Below are 17,035 nucleotides of genomic sequence, written 5' to 3' on the forward strand. Positions count from 1 at the left end.
TGTTCTCCTGGCCAACACCTAGGACCCAGGTTCCAATCCCTCATTCACAGTCCGTCTCGTGTGTGGCAGCCAGACCCTCCCCCAGCACATGGGACTCTAGGAGACTCCTCTCACCTCCTGTCCTGCAAAGCTTCTTTTTCTCAGCACAGCTACTGCATCGCAGGCTGGGTGGCGGGCCAGGAGCTCTCTTCCCCCACCTCAAGCCTCAGGGGCTGTGGATGGTGAAATCTCACCAGTGAGGCTGCAGTGGGCTCAGCAGAGACCTGTGATAAGATCCTGAGTGGTTAGGGCAGCTGCTTTGAGGTTGGGCGACTGGGAGCCCACAGGAAGTGACTCTGTGCAGAGCTGATGTGTCTTTCATCCCGGCATCCATCCTGGGAAGGGAGCTGTAGGCTGGTGAGGCTGGGGGCATGTCTGTGGAGTTCAGGCAGCCAGAGGGGCTTCACGGTCAGTCCCCGGGGCCAGATGGACACTCGAGGGCCGCGGACACAGGTCCTCCATCCATGCCCGCCCCCTGGAGCCTGCCCCGTTGGAGAGCTTATGTGGCTGCTGCCGTGCTCTGCTACATCAACCTCCTGAACTACATGAACTGGTTCATCATTGCAGGTGAGGCAGGGGCCGGGCAAGCTGGGCAGCACCTGGCACCAGCCGGTGCTGTGTGTCCACAGTGGCCCTCCATCTGGCAAACTTTCTTCTTGTGCGGCACATCTCTGCTATTCTCACCTCCGCACCGCACCCCCCCAACCCTCGCAATGGTTTCAGGTCAGCCTGAATGGGGAGAAGACCAAACGAGTTCCCAATGTATCCCCCGGCTGAGTGTGCCTACAGGTGTGGGTGCTTGATGGCGGTGGGTAGGTGAGGACTCCAGGGAGGGCTGGGCCTCCGGCAAAGCTCTGGAAGTTCTGGGTGGAAAGTTGAGGTGAGGTCCTGGCCTAGGACAGGGTGGCCTGGCCCTGCTTCTAAGCAAGAACAAGCTGGCTGCTTGTTTCTGGGGCAGCAGGCGGTGTGCAAACCTTGCACATTCTGCCTTCCTTCCTGGAGGCCCCAGGGCTCAACTCGCTCCTTCTGCATGTCACCACTCATTGACTTCTTCGTTCATTCGTTCAAGGTTCAACCTTCTTTTCTGCCTTGATCATGTGCTCATTCAAGATGAACTGAGTACTATGGGCCTTGGGGACCCAGGGGAAGGGGGGAGACAACCTTGTGGCTCCTGAACACAGGAATGACCATCTCATGCGGCAGAGAGAGAAACTTGTTAATAGGACTCCTGCGAGACAGATGCAGCCAGATGAGGAAGCATGAGTTGGGGGGAGGGTACCTGGGGAGCTCAGAGCTGCCTGCAGCAGCTGGGCTCCCTGAGGCCAGGATTTGGATTCATCAGTTACCAGCTCGCAGATGCAGAATGAAGGTGACTTGGGGATTGCAGACAGCACCAGACCCTGTGGGTGACTGCCTTTGAGGAGCTCAGAGGGACACAGAACACATGTTCACGTGTCTCTAATCCAGGACAGAGCTGAGTGACCGTTAGCTGGACAGCCCCAGGATGAAAAAAAGGGGCTTTCCTGGTGGCTCAGATGATAAAGAATCTGCCTGCAATGCGGGAGACCCAGGTTTGATCCCTGAGTCAGGAAGATCCCCTGGAGGAGGAAACAGCAATCCACTCCAGTATTCTTGCCTGGAAAATTCCGAGGACAGAGGAGCCTGGTGGGCTACAGTCTGTGGGGTCACAAAGAGTTGGACACGACTGAACAAATAGCTTTCCCAGGATGAAACACTGAGGGTTCAGGTAGAATTCACAGATGAGGAGCAGAAGGTTTGGGTCTTGAAGGCTGAGAAAATCGGTAAGGCAGGGAACGGGGCAAAAGTGCATGGTCGATCAGAGGTGGAGAGATGGGGATAAAGCAGGGAATTATTCTGAAAGAGTGTTTGGGGCTGGATCATGGGTTTCTCAGGGACCAGGCTGGGAGCTTGCACCTTCTGCTGAAGCAATGGGGCGCCACGGAAAATTTTCAAGTGGGGAGACTGTAATCGGGGTTGAGGCTCTGATGGAGGCCAAAGGAGACAGAGAGGTCAGGCAGAGGCTACTGCGATAGATTAGGCTGAAGCTGAGGAGTCCTACATTGGAGTGGGGATGGGGGCAACTGGGGGTGTGGAGGTCTCTCAGCCCCCCAGGACTGAAGGGACTTCCTCTGGCTGTGTGAGTAGCAGGGCCATGGTTATTGGGTTGAGGGAGGCTCGGGGAAGTGAAACCTTGCCCAGTGCCTGGGGACTGTTGGGGCAGGTGGTTCTCACGCACCAAGAATTCTCTTGTGTGAAGCTGGCGTGAAGCAGGTCTCTGGAAGGCCAGAGTGATAGCAGAAAGATGAAAACAAGACTGGACCCACACTTGGTCCCCTGGCTGCCTCCAGAGCAGCATGGGGCTCGGAGGAGCCCAGGAGTGGCCAAAACAAGGGGTTGAGTCCCAGTCCCCAAAATGAATGCGATTATAGAGAATGTTTTACTTAGGCATTGACTTAAAATACTTTTACTTATTTCTTTAGGTTTGGCTGTGCTGCCTTTGCTTTTCTCTAGTTGCGGCGAGCAGGGGCTGCTCTCTAGCTGCGGTGCACGGGTTTCTCATTGGTGTGGCTTCTCTTGCTGTGGAGCACGGGCTCTAGAGCATGTGGGCTTCAGCAGTTGCAGTTCCCGGGCTCGAGAGCACAGGCTCAGTAGTTGCGGCGCACAGGCTTAGTTGCTCTGCGTCATGTGGGATCTTCCTGGACCAGGGATCGAATCCATGTCTCCTGCATTGGCAGGTAGATTCTTTACCACTGAGCCACCAGGGAAGCCCACCATTGACTTTGCTTCTCTGTGTTGTCTCTTTCTTGACAATGAATATATCTAATTCATGTAATTAAAAGTATTAAGAGAGAAGGAAAGACATAGAAGCTAGTATCTGGATTTTGTGGCAGTTCGGTCCAAAGTAAACATCAGAACAAAAATCTCTTATTTGACTTCTCTGTTTCTTTCATCTTTTTCACCCGCTGGCAGGTCTTCGAGGTGTGAATGGCAGGTTTTCTTCTCCACCGTGGGGTCGTTTCTGCGGAGCCCCATTTGTGACACTGGGTGGGAGGGTAGGTTGCCTCTGGCTGGGATGGTCCCAACTGTACAGCCATAGGTGGCTCAGACCTCTGTTTCTCCATCTGTATAATGGGGACAGTGATACTGATGGCCCTCAGCCATCTCATAATTCAAAGTGATGACAAGGCCAGAGCCTCACAGCTCAGATAAGCAGATGCCTTGGACCCTGACTAGCTCTGAAATACTATTAGGGACTGACAGGATATCAGCCTAGCAAGATCTTGGAGCAAGAACCTGCAGCCTTCAGGGAGGTGGGGCCAAGGTCAGACCTAAGTGGGACCTATCTCTGAAGCTCTCACAGACACTCCATGTTGGTGTGTTCATGCCGCTGGAAGGACGTGCTGTGTGTGCACCTGTGCCAGGCCAGGGCACATATGTCTTTGCGTGTACATGCTCACGCATGTATATCTATGAATGTCTGGAGTCTGTATACAAGTAGGGCTGCTGTGCTGCACAGTTTCAGGGACTTTCACTACACCGTAGTCTAAGTGAATGGCTTCCAGTCATTCCGGGGCTTCCCAGGTGGTGCAGTGGTAAAGAATCTGCCTGTCAGTTCAGGAGACTCAGGTTTGATCCCTGGGTCAGGAAGAGCCCCTGGAGAAGGGAATGCAACCCACTCCAGTATTCTTGCCTGGAGAATCGCAGGGACAGAGGAGCCTTGTGGGCCACAGTCCATGGGGTCGCAAAGAGTCAGACACGACTGAGTGCCTGAACACACCAGTCACTCTATGATGTGAATGGCAGGCCTGCATATGTGCAAATGCACATGTGCCTGTGGGTGTGTCTTCATGTGTACCTCTCAGTGTACATGTGTCTGGGTGTACAAGGCTGGACTTACATGGCTGTGAGTGCTGGCTCCTGTGTGTGTGTGTCTCTGCTTCTGGGAGTATATATCTCTGGGTGTGCCTGTTTGTATGTGCCCATGTGGATCTGCATGTCTGTGATGCGTGAGTATGTGTGTGTAGTCCAGGCATGCAGGCTTGTGCATGAATTGGTATGTCTGTGACTTTGGGATATGCTGGATCCTGTGTGTGTGTGTGTGTGTGTGGTTGTGTGCATGTGTGGGAGAGAGGGACGAGAAGAGTGGGCCCGGGTGCCATGTCTGTGCTGAGCTGGTCAGCTGTGAGCCTGTCCCAAATGCAGAGGCAGCTGCCTTTGAAGGCCTGGCAGGCAACTTCCCATTTCCTGAGTACTGTCCATCTGTTCACAGGAGTGCTGCTGGACGTACAGAAGTTTTTCCTTATCAGTGACAGCAATGCTGGTTTGCTTCAGACAGGTAAGGAGGGAGTCCCCAGCCTGGGGTTGTCAGCTCATTCTGGACAGGGGTCTTCTGGCAGGTCCTGTTCGCTCTGTAGCTCCAGCTGCAGGTGGGGGGCCAGCCTGAGCCCCATTGAGTCCCCTGGCACAGAGGATGGGGGGTGTTTGGGTGGGAGGGACAGTCTGTGTCAGAGAAGGAGGCTGGAATCTGGTGCCTGAACAGCCTTTTAGGGTTTGAGGGTGAGTGCTGGGGAAAGGGGGCTTCCTTGGTGGCTCAGCAGTAAAGAATCTGCCTGCAAGGCAGGAGCCACAGGAGACACGGGTTCTGTCCCTGAGCTGGGAAGAAACCCTGGAGGAGGTCTTGGCAGCCACTCTAGTATTCTTGCCTGTGCAAAGAGTTGGACACAACTGAAGCAACTTAGCACGCACACACGCTGGGGAAAGAAGGGAGGGAGCTGGGGCTTGAAAAGGCTCCCAGGCTTCAGATCCTGGCTGGGGAGTTGGTCATTCATCCTTCGTGTCTGTTAAGCTCAGCTTTGTAGCTGGGGTTAGAATTTCTAACATGTGCTTTCTTCTCAAGGATCTGAAAAACCTGGTCACTAGGACCCAGACAGACAGACAGTGGACTTCCCTTGCGGTCTAGTGGTTAAGACTCTGTGCTTCCACTGTAGGTGCAGGTTCGATCCCTGGTCAAGGAACTATGATTCTATGTAGTGCAGCAAAAAATAAAAAAATAAAAGTAGATTGACAGATAGCAACACATACCCACGGGGGCTCAGATGGGGTCTGGGCCCAGTGGGGCCTACAGTCCAGCAGAGGGGAGTAGCCACACCTTGCATTTCAAGGTGGGGGCCATTGGGGTCATGAGATGCTAACTTTTCCCCCATGGGTTTCTGGATGGTGACAGACAGATGCACACACACGTGCCCACATGTGTGCACACACTGTCACAACACAGGATACACAAGTGTGCTCTTCAGTTTTGAGGATCTCTGTACAGATCCTCAAGCCCATATATTTTTTTCTTTAGATCTGCCTGAGAACAAGCATCTGGGCCTTTTTTCCCACCTCTCCTTTAATATACATGTGCCCACCATTTTGGGGAGGAAAATACAGCTCTCCCCATTCTGAGTTTTACTAGGTGTAAAAAACCTCCAGGGGAGACTTCCCTGGTGGTCCAGCAGCTAAGACTCTACACTCCCATTGCAGGGGGCCCAGGTTCAGTCCCTGGTCAGGGAACTAGATTCCACATGCTGCAACTAGGAGCCTGAGTCCTGAAACTAAGACCTGGTGCACCCAAATAAATAAATAGAATATTTAAAAAAACCACCCAGCCCCCCTCAACTCCATATCAGACAGAGGGACCCCTCACGGCTGCTGGCTTCTGCTGATGAGGCCCTGGGGGCAGGACAGAGAGAGTGTCAATGGAAACATATCGGGGATGTTTGCTCCAGGCCACAAACCCGGGATGGCAAGGTGCCAAGCTTTATCTCGCTGGCCCGCGTGTGTATGTGACAGTCTTCTCTTTATCTACAACTGAGAATTCAGAAGTGAGATGGTTGTCTCACTGATGGGTATCAACACGTTTATTTCAATTTAAAAAAATGAAGCTGTACAGTGGAAACCAAGACACCATTGGAAAGCAACAAAACCCCAATAAAAATTAATTAAAAAACGAAGCCGACGTTTTCATATCTTTCTCACAGACAACCAGTCTGATTTGCCCTATTGATTTGCCAAATGAGGACTGACTTTGCCCATAAGGCTCTGTGGTGCATGTTTCCCATGAACTTGATCTGCAGCCCTAAGGACGGATGACAATCTAGTCTAAAAAATACAATCATGGCTGGAAATCACATCCTTTGCAGCTAGTTAAACTTATGATAATAAATGCCTTAGATGTCAGCTGAAAACATGCAAAGGGGTACACGGTTCTACAAATGGAGGCACCGAACAAAAGAGTTAGATCATTGCGTTAGATGGCAGTCTCTCCCAGTTGCTCTTATCTCAGGGCTAAGGTGAGCAGATGGTGCTCATCTTCCAGTCGTATTGTAGCCAGAGGGAGGCTTTCTAGGCTCAACACCCAGACCCTTCTAGATTAAACAGATAATGGAAGTTGAGTCAATATTTCCCTTCCTTGGTTCTTACCGTGGCGAGCAGGATTATTACAGCAAGGCCCCTGATAAATGAGTTGTGTGGGGGAAGAAGTTTGTGTGTGTGAGAGAGAGCAGGAGAGAGAGGGGGAGAGAGAGAGAAAGCCTGTGAACACAGAGACGTGCTTGTGAGTGTGTAGTGGGGATGGACATGCGCGTATATGTGTTTGAGACTGGATGAAGGGAGGGTCTTCTCTGCAGAAGTAGCCCAAACAGGTATGTGGGAAGGGCAGTGAGCTTGGAGGCCTGGCAACCAGGCTTGTCCCCGGTGACTTCAGGTGAGCCTTCTTACTTTTCTGAATCACCGCAGGGGTGCAGACTGGAGGAAACTGATGGCTCAGAGGGCTCAGTGTAGCTATAGGAATGGGGTGGGAGGTGGGGCGAAGCCGTGGTCAGATCCCAGCCACCCGCCCCACTGCAATGGGACAGAGAAGCTGCTGGAGTTAGTTCATTGATTTACAGTATTTAAAACAAACACTGATGTGGCCTTTACCATGTGCCAGGTGCTGTTCTAAGGGCTTAATAACACGTAGTCATTTAATCTTTACGACAATCCCACGAGGCAGGGATTATTATTATTATGCCTATTTTACAGATGACAAACATGAAGCACAGAAAGGCAACGGGGCTTCTGAGGGCCACACAGCTTGCAAGTGAGAGAGCTGGGATTCAAATCCAGGTGGTTGCTCATAGAGTCCTTCTCTGCACCTTGTGCTCCTTAATGACTTCCACCTTATCACAGAAATGATTTGAATCTGGAGATGCTGGGAGTGAAGGCGTGTCTGCCTTCCACTTAGGGGCGGGCTTCTTCATTCCAGGAGATCTGCTGGTTTAAAGTGTTTATATCCTGCAGGTGGCTCAGTTGTAAAGAATCTGCCTGGCAATGTAGGAGACTCAGGAGACTTGTGTTCGATCTCTGGGTCGGGAAGATCCCCTGGAAAAGGAAATGGCAATCCACACTGGTATTCTTGCTGGGAAATCCCATGGACAGAGGAGCCTGGTGGGCTGTATTCCATGGGGTAGCAAAGAGTCTGACACAATTTAGCGACTGAGCATGCACACACACGTACTGTTAGGGATCCCTACCCCTAATCTCATAAAGTATTAGAACATTTGGGGAAATAGAAGCTTTAGGTGACAAAGATATGTGTTAACAAGACACAAAACAACCTCCCCAGAGAAAGATTGATACATCTGATTACATCAAAGCTAAATTCTTCTGTATGATGGTGATAGAAACTATAAATGCAATTAGCAATAATAACAGATAACATCTGTTGGGTATTTACAGAAAGTCTGTCTCTTATGTGCTTTATTTTATCTAATCTTCCCCATAAGCTTAGAGGGGAAGTACTTTTACTCTTGTACTCTGATAAAAGGGGAATCAGAAAGTAAAGGATTTTGCCCAAAGTCACACAACTAGGAAGCAGTGGGGTCAGAATGTGAGCCCAGGAATTCAGTCTCAGAATTTGATTTTAAATCCTTAAAACAAATGTAGGGGACTGGAGAAATTATCAACACGGAGCCAATAGAAAAAAATAGGCTGAGGATGTGACCCAGGGGCTGAGACTCAGCCTCACTGGGGAAAAGGATGATGCAGATTAAAACGTCGGCGAGACACCATTTGTGTTTTAACCATTAAATGAACGAAAATAAATCGATTGATCCTATCAAATGTCAGCAAACAATATGTAATATTTCTATTCCAGCGTAAATTGATACAGCCTTTTTGGAGGCCTATTTTGGCATTTCATTTTGGCAGTAGTTATTAAATTTTTAAATGCCGTTGACATCAAAGACCATTCTCTGCGGAGTATTAGGTCACACCACATTAAATTGCCGTTTTTGTAGGTCAAAACTGGCTTAATTTCCGCCAATTGCTTATGGCGTAACCCAATACGAGAGCGGGTCAGGGCAAAGTGGGAGAGGCTGGAACACGAGTTGGGACGAGTCTGGGCATTCATTGGGTTCAGAAAATGTCAATCATCTGTGCTTACCGAATGAAGACGCAGACGCTGGGCGGGGCCCCGAAAAGCCCAAGGCCCTTGGGTTGGGGGGACCGCGTGGCCGAGGGTTAGACCTTACCCTGGCCACCTGCCGGCTCTCGGAGGCAGCGGACTCAGCGAGAAGGATGGAGGCGATTTTATTTGAGGAACAGAAGCAGTGAAGGTATACCTATCCACGTGGTGTAGTTAAGCAAAAACGTGGCAATTTCTTTGTCTTCGCAGAATAGTAAACGCATTCATTAATCCAGTCACCAATTCATAAGTGTTAGGTACTTTGGAAAAATGGTATAAATACAAGTGCAGCGTCAGGGGAATGTTTTACTTAGGAAAACCAAGTCTCTTCCAGCCTCCAGGGGCCGCTGGTTTATAATCGGTGTGCTCATTCTTAACTGTGCTCATCTGCTCAAAGCAGGCATCTGGCCCACACCCCGCCCACCTGACTTTGCACCAGCTAACTCCAGCAGGGGCCTGAGAGCAAAATTTCACCAGGCCCAGAGTCAGGCTCACAGGGGTGGGAGTTGTCCTAAAGACAGGGCCTTGGCAGCTCCGTGCCAGACTCCGTGCTCACTTCAGTCTCACCTTTACACAGCCTGGGAGGGGGGAATGTTGACCTCCACTGTTGGACTGATGCTCGGAGAGCACTCCTTAGTCACCAAGGCTGCACAGTGAGCAAGCCGCAGAGCTGAGATTTGAGCCCGGGCCCAGCCTCCCCCCGCCCTTTCCTCCCACTCCCCCGACTCTGGGCCGTGGTAGGGGATTGGGGGATTCAACTTACCTTTTTCTCTTGCCGGTTCTACTCACTTTAAAGCAAGCTGAGTCAGTTCCCTCTTCTGGGCCTACTGGACCCTTCTGCTCTGCACCTGCCACCACCCCGTCTTTGTTGGGGAATGAGCTGCATGCCGCCCCTTGTGTGTCTCCTCCAGTCTTCATCAGCTTCCTGCTACTGTCCGCACCCATGTTTGGCTACCTGGGGGACCGTCACAGCCGCAAGGCCACACTGAGCTTTGGTATCCTGCTCTGGTCTGGAGCCGGCCTCTCCAGCTCCTTCATCTCCCCCCAGGTATGTGCCCTCACTCCTTCCCAGGTCCCCGGTGGGGCCTTCCCCCATCTTCTTCCTCTGTGATCCAGCTCCAGCAGAGCTGTTTCTGCTCTGTTCCGGGCTACAGGCTGGCTGGGGGGAACTGCCTTCCAAGGGCTGAGAGAGGACCGCTCAACAGGCTGCTGGACTTTCTTAACAGGGGCCTTCCTCTTTGGCATCTTCCTCCAGACTGAGCTAGGGGTGGGGGTTGGGGTGGGGGTGAGGGTTGGGGTGAGGGTAACTGCTACTGTCTGCGGGAAGTGGCCTGGTGAGCAAAGGCCAGTTTGCTAACCAGGATGCCCAGGAAAAGGACTCCTCAGGGCAGTGGCTGTGGGCGCCAGCAGGGGGCACCTGTGCGATTTGGGGGAATAGTGAGGTGTCTGGAGCCCTGGGTTGTGGAGATCCACTGGAGAATGGAACAGCAACCCACTCCATGATTCTCGCTTGGAGAACCCCATGGACAGAGGAGCCTGGTGGGCTACAGTCTATGGGGTTGCAGAGAGTCAGACATGACTGAGCAACTAACACTTTTACTTTTCACTTAGAGCCCTGATCCCCCTCCTCCGTGTCACAAGATGCCCTTGGTCCCTCTGAAAGATCTTTAAGTCCCCTTTGCCCCGAGGGTGATTTCTGGAACTGACTGTGGTCTTGTGCCCATTCTCCCAGTACTCCTGGCTCTTCTTCTTGGCCCGGGGGCTGGTGGGGGCTGGCACAGCCAGTTACTCCACCATCGCACCCACTGTCCTGGGAGACCTCTTCGTGAGGGACCAGCGGACCCGTGTGCTGGCCATATTCTACATCTTTATTCCTGTTGGAAGGTTGGTATTACCCTGGATCCACTTCTCTGGGTGGTAAACTGAGGCCCAAAGGGGTCAGAACAGGGGCTGGGCTGGATGCAGAAGACATTGAGCAGAAGGGGTTGCATTTGAAACCCAACTCTACCCTTCCTCTCTGTGTCACTTTATCTCTCTGAGCCTCAGTTTTCTCATCTGTAAATGGGGCCAATAGCATCTACCTGTAGGCTATGGTGGGGGTTAGAGATATGGAATGGAGATGCTCCCTACATACTAATACACTCCGGGAGGAAGGAGAAAAAGCAGCTCAGCAGTGTGGGGTACACAGGGAGGGGCTGACTCTGGGAGGTGAGGCAGGGAACTGTGTTAGGGTTGGGCCACGCACCCCACAGTGGGATAGGACAGAGTGAGCTTTGCAGTCGGACCCCTGAACTCTGACTTAGGTTTCCTGAAATCACCTGACTTGGGCAGGGCTGAGACGTGGAGAGGCAGGGTGAGTGGGCCTTTTATAGGGAGACAGTGGATGGTTGGGATGGGCCTGGAGCCAGAGGTCACTGGTGACTTACCAAGGGCAGTGGACATCTGGGCCTCACATGGCTCACTTTTCCCAGTTGTGCCTGCTGAGAGCTGGCTCCCTGGGGTAGGGGCACCCTGGCTCAGGCTGGCCTTGGGGTCTTGGGGCCGCCTGCTCCCCTCCCAACCCATTTCCCCCACCTCTCTGTTGCAGTGGTCTGGGCTACGTGCTGGGGTCGGCTGTGACAGAGCTGACTGGGAACTGGCGTTGGGCCCTCCGAGTGAGTCCAGCTTCCTTTTCTTCCCTCTGCTTTCCCCCCTGGGCCAGCGGGGACTTTCCAGTCTCCAGTGGCCTTAGCCCCTTGGCACAGTGTCTGGCGCCATGGCGGGTGTTCAGACGTCGGCAGCTTCAGGGCTGTGTATGGACCATGGCCTCTGGAAGTCGTGACCCTGGTTCACATCCCAGCTGTTCAGTTTGCTAGCTGTGTGATCTCAAGGAAGTCACCTCCCTCTTTGGGGCCTCACTTTACCTATTGGTAGAATGGGGGAGTAAAGCTGCCTTATGGAATCTTAAGGATCAGTGAGACAAGGGAGGGGAAGACACTTGGACAGGGCTGGCGTGGCAGATGGAGGTGTGGGCCAGGAAAAGAAACCCTTACTGGGGCAGCAAGTACTCAACAGTCAGGGTCAATGTAGTCAAGCCTCCAGTTCTCAACCGTGCCAGTCTCACTGATTCCAATAGAGCAGTGTCTGTACAGAACAGACAGGTATTAAGTGAAATCCCAAGGGGACCATGCTCCCCAGAGAGCCTGTCCTCTCATGGGTGAGGGGTGAGAAGCAGTGGTATGTCAAGCTGTGTGTATAACCGGCTCCCCCGGTATGAACCCGTTTCCCCTATCCCCCGGGGCACAGAGCAACCCAAGAACCTGGTCCACAAAGTTCAGTCACAGCTGGGATCTCCTGGCTTATAGGAATGTGTAGCCCTGAGCTTCCTGGGCCTTCCTGTCCCCAGATCATGCCCTGCCTGGAAGCTGTGGCCTTGATCCTGCTTATCATGCTGGTTCCAGACCCACCCCGGGGAGCTGCTGAGAAGCAGGGGTGCGCAACCATAGGGGACCCACGGAGCAGCTGGTGTGAGGACGTCAGATACTTGTGGAGAAAGTGAGTGTCTTCTGCTCCTGCCTGCGTGTCATTGAAAACCCCTCTCCCTGCCCCAGCATCACCGCCCTCCCTCCCTCCACCTCCAGGGAGCCCTCCCTGACAGCCCTCTTCTTCCTTTGAGTTCTGTGTCACCAGCTGAGATGTCGCTCCCCCACCCAGAGGCCTCCCTCTGCCTGCCATGAGACAGAATTTGGGCTGGGAGGGAGGGAGCTCCGGCCTTGGCTCTGCCACTGCCTTATCCCTGAGTGACCTGAGACTTGGAGCCTCGCTACCCTCATTTATTCAGCGGACATAGTTCTGTAGCTGTGCCGGCTTCTCAGGTTGTTGGGAAGATGCCTGAGTGTATAATGCTCACCTCTCCGAGCCTCGTGAGAGAGTATGCCGCCTCTGTTCCAGGCATGGCTGGGGAGGTAGGTTGGGGTCACCTACCCAGGTCTCATAATTTGCCAAAATGTGGGGCATGGACCGGATGCCACTTCTTTGTTACAGAGTTATGAGCTGAGTGGAGGGCAGGGGAGAGGGACAGATTGCTGGAGAATGTGATGTTGGATTTGGGTCGCTCTGGTCGGGGAGACTTGGTCCTCAAAGAGGAGGGAGGAAGGCAGAGTGGGAGCGAAGGTGTGGAGGTGGGAAGGGCAGGCTGCTTAGGGGGTGTCAGTGGAGGATCAGGGACCACCTGAGTGCCAGGGTGACCTGAGTGCCCCCAAGATGGAGGAGGGGAGCGGACAGGCCCCGACAGCCCCAGCCCTCTCCCAGCTCCATCCAGAGCACTTTCTCTTGTTGGTCAGTCGCTCAGTCATGTCCGACTCTGCGACCCCCCCGGCCTGCAGCACGTCAGGCTGCCGGGTCCTTCGCTGTCTCTCCAGAGCTTGCTCAAACTCATGTCCACTGAGTCGGTGATGCCATCCAGCCATCCTGTCCTCTGTCTCATCCGCTTTCTCTTTCAGCTGCAGTTTTGTGTGGTCGACGCTTGGGGTGACAGCCATGGCCTTTGTGACTGGAGCTCTGGGCTTCTGGGCCCCCAAGTTTCTGTTCGAGGCCCGTGTGGTGCATGGGCTGCTCCTGCCCTGCTTTCAGGAGCCGTGCAACAGCCAGGACAGGTGAGGGACGTCTCAGCTCTTTTTTTGGCCACACAGCACAGCATGCAGGACCTTAGTTCCCTGACCAGGGATCGAACTCGTGCCCGCTGCGATGGAAGCATGGTGTCTCGACCGTGGGACTGCCAGGGAAGTCCCCAACATCTGGGCTCTTGATGGGGAAGTTCTTGGAGTTCTGAATCCCAAGACTCGGTCTCTGGGCGGACACCAGGACTCGGGGGCCCACTGGCCTGGTTCTAGCTCAGGCAGAGCTCTTGCTGCTGAGTGGCCACAGGCTGCTCACTTGTCCTCTCTGGGCCCCAGTCCCTGTCTTCTCGCTTTTGGGCCACGGTGAGGGTCCGGAAGGCACTTGGTGGTGAGTGAGGCTTCAGTGGGACCTAGGGAATGGTGGGATTTCTAGGCAGTCTTGCTTCAGAGGGACCTGTAGCATGAGGTTGTCCCATTTTACAGATGGCAAACTGGGGCACCAAAGGAGATTGTGATTTTTTTTTGTTTGTTTTTTTGGCTGCAGTGTATGGCATGTAGGAATTTAGTTCCCCAACCAGGGAATTGAACCCGTGCCCCCTGCAGTGGAAGCGCAGAATCTTAAACACTGGACTGCCTGGGAAGTCCCAGGATATTATGATGTTTATTCTGGCTCTACAACTAGATTCTTATCTCCCCAGAGGCAAAGACTGAGTCCTAAAAGTCCCCCAGCAGCTTGAAAAAGTGGAAAAATAAACCAAGACTCCATCCCACTTTAGGCATCCACTGGCTGTGCATTCCTGGGCCAGTGATTTCCCCTTTCTCTGCTTTAGCCTCTTCCTCTAACTTGGCTCCTTCCCAGAACCTGGGTGAGAAACTGACATGGGAGTTAGTGTTCGGGTCCTAGGGCTGATGGACCGAATGACCACACACACAGTAGCTTCGAGCAACAGAAGTGTTTCCCACAGTCCTGGAGGCCAGAAGTCCAGAATGGTTTCACTGGGTCAAAACCAAGTTCAGCGGGGCCACGCTCCTGCTAGAGGCCCTCGGAAAGCCTCCTCCTGTGCCGCTTCTGGTGCCTGCGGGCGGCCTCTCGTTGAGGCCGCATCACTGCATCCACGGTCACGTTGCCTTGTCCTCGTCAGTCTCATATCTCCCTCTGCGTCCCTCTTATAAGGACATTTGTAGCTGCACTGAAGACCCACTAAAAAGTGGAGGAAAATTTCTCTAGCTCAAGAACATTAATATAGTCACATCCACAAAGATTGTTTTGCCCATACAAGGGAACAGTCACAGGTTCTGGAAGTTAGGACATAGATATCTTGGGTGGGGGGCATTGTTTAGCCTACCCCGGGGTGGGTTGAAAGCCCTGGTTCTGCATAGACCTTAGCTTTTTTTTTTTTCCCTTGCTGCTGCTGCTAAGTCACTTCAGTCGTGTCCAACTCTGTGTGACCCCATAGACAGAAGCCCACCAGGCTCCCCTGTCCCTGGGATTCTCCAGGCAAGAACACTGGAGTGGGAAACTCTTTTCCCTTAAATATTGTTTATTTGGCTGTGCTGGGTCTTAGTTGTGGCATGTGGGATCTAGTGCTCTGACCAGGGATCGAACTCGGGCCTCCTGCATTGGGTGCGTGGAGTCTTAGCCGTAGGACCACTGGGGAAGTCCCGAGAACTTACCTGTTCATACACCCTCCTTGGTTAGGCTAAGCCCTCAGGTGCGGGTTGGATGGGAGCAGGAAGCCGCAGTACACAGGATTCTAGCTCAGCCAGAGGGAAAACTTCCAACATCCAGAGCCCAGACAGAAGGGGCAGCAAGGGGCTACTGAGTTTCACAGCCCTGGGGTCATGTAAGCAGGCGTTGGATAGCTGCTTGCCTGGGCCACTGTACAGAGGATCAGCACAGAACTGGCTGGCCTTAAGGACCCTCTTGGCTCTGAGAGTCTGATTCTGGGAAGGCGTGTGAGGGTGGGGACACTTTGTGGTAGGTGTGTCCTCTGTCCACCCCTCTGGGGGGCTCTGGGGGTCCCCCATCTAAATCACTTGTCCAAATAATCAATCCTGAGTCTTAGAAAGGTCTTGAGAACCTGCCAAGTTCAGCTCAGACCAAGACTCAGAGGCAGATAGCATTCATCTGGATTCGGGGTCGCTTGACTGGGCTGAGCTGGAGCCTGGTACAGCTTGGAAGCCTAGGAAGATTGGGTTAAGCACCTTTAAGCTGCCTAAGGACACACATGCTTTGTTCAGTAGGAAGGGAGCTAGGAGACCCTGGTTTTGCTAGTGTGGGTCTGTGTGGCCTCAGGCAGGTCCCTGTCTTCTCTGGAGAGATTTTTTTTTTTTTTTTTTTGGTGACATTCAATTTGTCAGTAACCATGGTCTTGCATCTGTCATGTTCTTACCGCCTTGGTGGGAGCCATGGAGGTAATGGCAGGCACCTGGCACTTTTGGAAAGGTTTGGCTCTGGGAGAGGATCCTGCCCAGGTGGAGAATGGTTGGGGGGCGATGGTGGTGCTCCAGGCAGAGGGAAGAGTGTGGGCCAAAACAGGGAAGCCGGAAAGTGTAGGGTAAGTTTAGAGAATTCTCAATCATTCGTGCAGAGAGAGGGAGGGAGGAAAGAAGGGAGGTTCCACAGGTCAGCAGGGGCCAGTGCTGCAGTGCTGGCCGGGATCTTGCTTCGAGGACGACAGGAAGCCAGTTAAGGGCTGGAAAAGTCTTAGTTACATTTGGTGTTTTCAAGAGTTCATGCTAGTCAGTGTCAGTATCCCTTTGCCTTCTAAAGGAGGCTTGGGTCCATCCTTTGGGCTAGGATGGACCAGGAGGATGAAGATGTGTATTCAGATCCTGATTCTGTCACTTACTAGCTGGGTAATCTTGGCCTTGACCTTTCTTAACCTCACCTTCCTCACCTGTTCACTTGGGAATTCTGGGAGGGATCAGTGAGCCATTTGCTTAACATATATCGCTTGTTCCAGACTCTGTGCTCCCAGCCTAGAGTCAAGAAAGTAAACCAAGCTTGGTTCTGTTCTCCAGGAATTCACAGTCTAGTGAGTGATCTTGATGATAGAGATGCAGAAGGTGCTATAGTAACTGAAAAGGTGAATGAATCAGTAAAGGGACAGGGGAAAGCAGCCCCAAAGAGGAGACATTTGTGATGGGTCTTGAAGGATGTATAGAAGTTTGGTAAATAGAAAAATCAGTGAAGGGTGTTCTAGATGAAGGAATAAAGGTATGAAGTGGGGACAGCAAAAAGTCTTGCGGTTGAGGAGTATGGAATTGGAGTTTGGGGTTGAGGTCACAGAGGGTCAGATCAGGAAGGGCCATGTACACCACAGTGAACTGGAATCAAATCTGTTGGGTATTTAAGAGCTGGTGCAGAATTTTAGGCAGGAGCTGGGAAGGTACATCGTCAGATTGGTGTCCTCGAAAGCATCCTCTGGGGACCTGTATGGAGGTTGTCTTGGAATGAGGTTTCTACAGAAAGAAGCTGCAAGAGGGACCAAGCAGAGTGGAAGTGGGCCCAGGAGTAGGTGGGAAAGGTAGTGAAGTAAGGAGGGCTGCTTGAGGGAAGTTCAGAGACAGAGAGTGAAGGATGGACTCAAGGAAGTGTAAAATTCCCAGTGAGTGCCTGTGTATCATAGGAGCTCTGTTAGTAAATGTTCACTTATCTCCATCCCTTTAGTATTTGGGGCTGGAAGGCAAGAAGGTTGGGGCTAGAGTGGGACTGTAGGATTAAGATTTCTGGGTGGGGCAGTTTTCAGTGCTGAGACAGCGCAGGAGGTTGCTGGCGATGAGGCAGGCTGGGAGCTGGGGTGTTGGAAACGTCACCCACATGGCCAATGGAGTCCCAAGGGTGAAGCAGGAAAGGGGATGGAAAGGGTAGGGAGTACATGGATCC

The 17,035-nt window shown here is 52.6% G+C and overlaps 1 protein-coding gene across 3 annotated transcripts in view; it reads left to right on the forward strand.

Moving 5' to 3' along the window:
• Positions 1 to 209: 209 nt before the first annotated feature.
• SPNS3 (SPNS lysolipid transporter 3, sphingosine-1-phosphate (putative)) overlaps positions 210 to 17,035 on the forward strand; it is a 44,190-nt gene continuing 27,364 nt past the window's right edge. The window contains exons 1-7 of one of the 3 annotated variants that reach the window (XM_055404032.2): positions 210 to 606; positions 4,331 to 4,396; positions 9,460 to 9,596; positions 10,281 to 10,432; positions 11,136 to 11,202; positions 11,934 to 12,082; positions 13,030 to 13,182. In XM_055404032.2, coding sequence (XP_055260007.2) covers positions 411 to 606; positions 4,331 to 4,396; positions 9,460 to 9,596; positions 10,281 to 10,432; positions 11,136 to 11,202; positions 11,934 to 12,082; positions 13,030 to 13,182 — 920 coding nt within the window. In that variant the 5' untranslated portion in view covers positions 210 to 410. Of the gene's footprint in view, positions 607 to 4,330; positions 4,397 to 8,571; positions 8,700 to 9,344; positions 9,597 to 10,280; positions 10,433 to 11,135; positions 11,203 to 11,933; positions 12,083 to 13,029; positions 13,183 to 17,035 lie in introns of those variants that run through there. The other 2 variants (XM_088828805.1, XM_088828806.1) reach the window with 2 other exon arrangements.

Source organism: Moschus berezovskii, chromosome 20 (genome assembly GCF_049115385.1).
Source record: "Moschus berezovskii isolate FMDL1 chromosome 20, NW_MosBer_1.0, whole genome shotgun sequence".
Lineage (NCBI taxonomy): Eukaryota > Metazoa > Chordata > Mammalia > Artiodactyla > Moschidae > Moschus > Moschus berezovskii.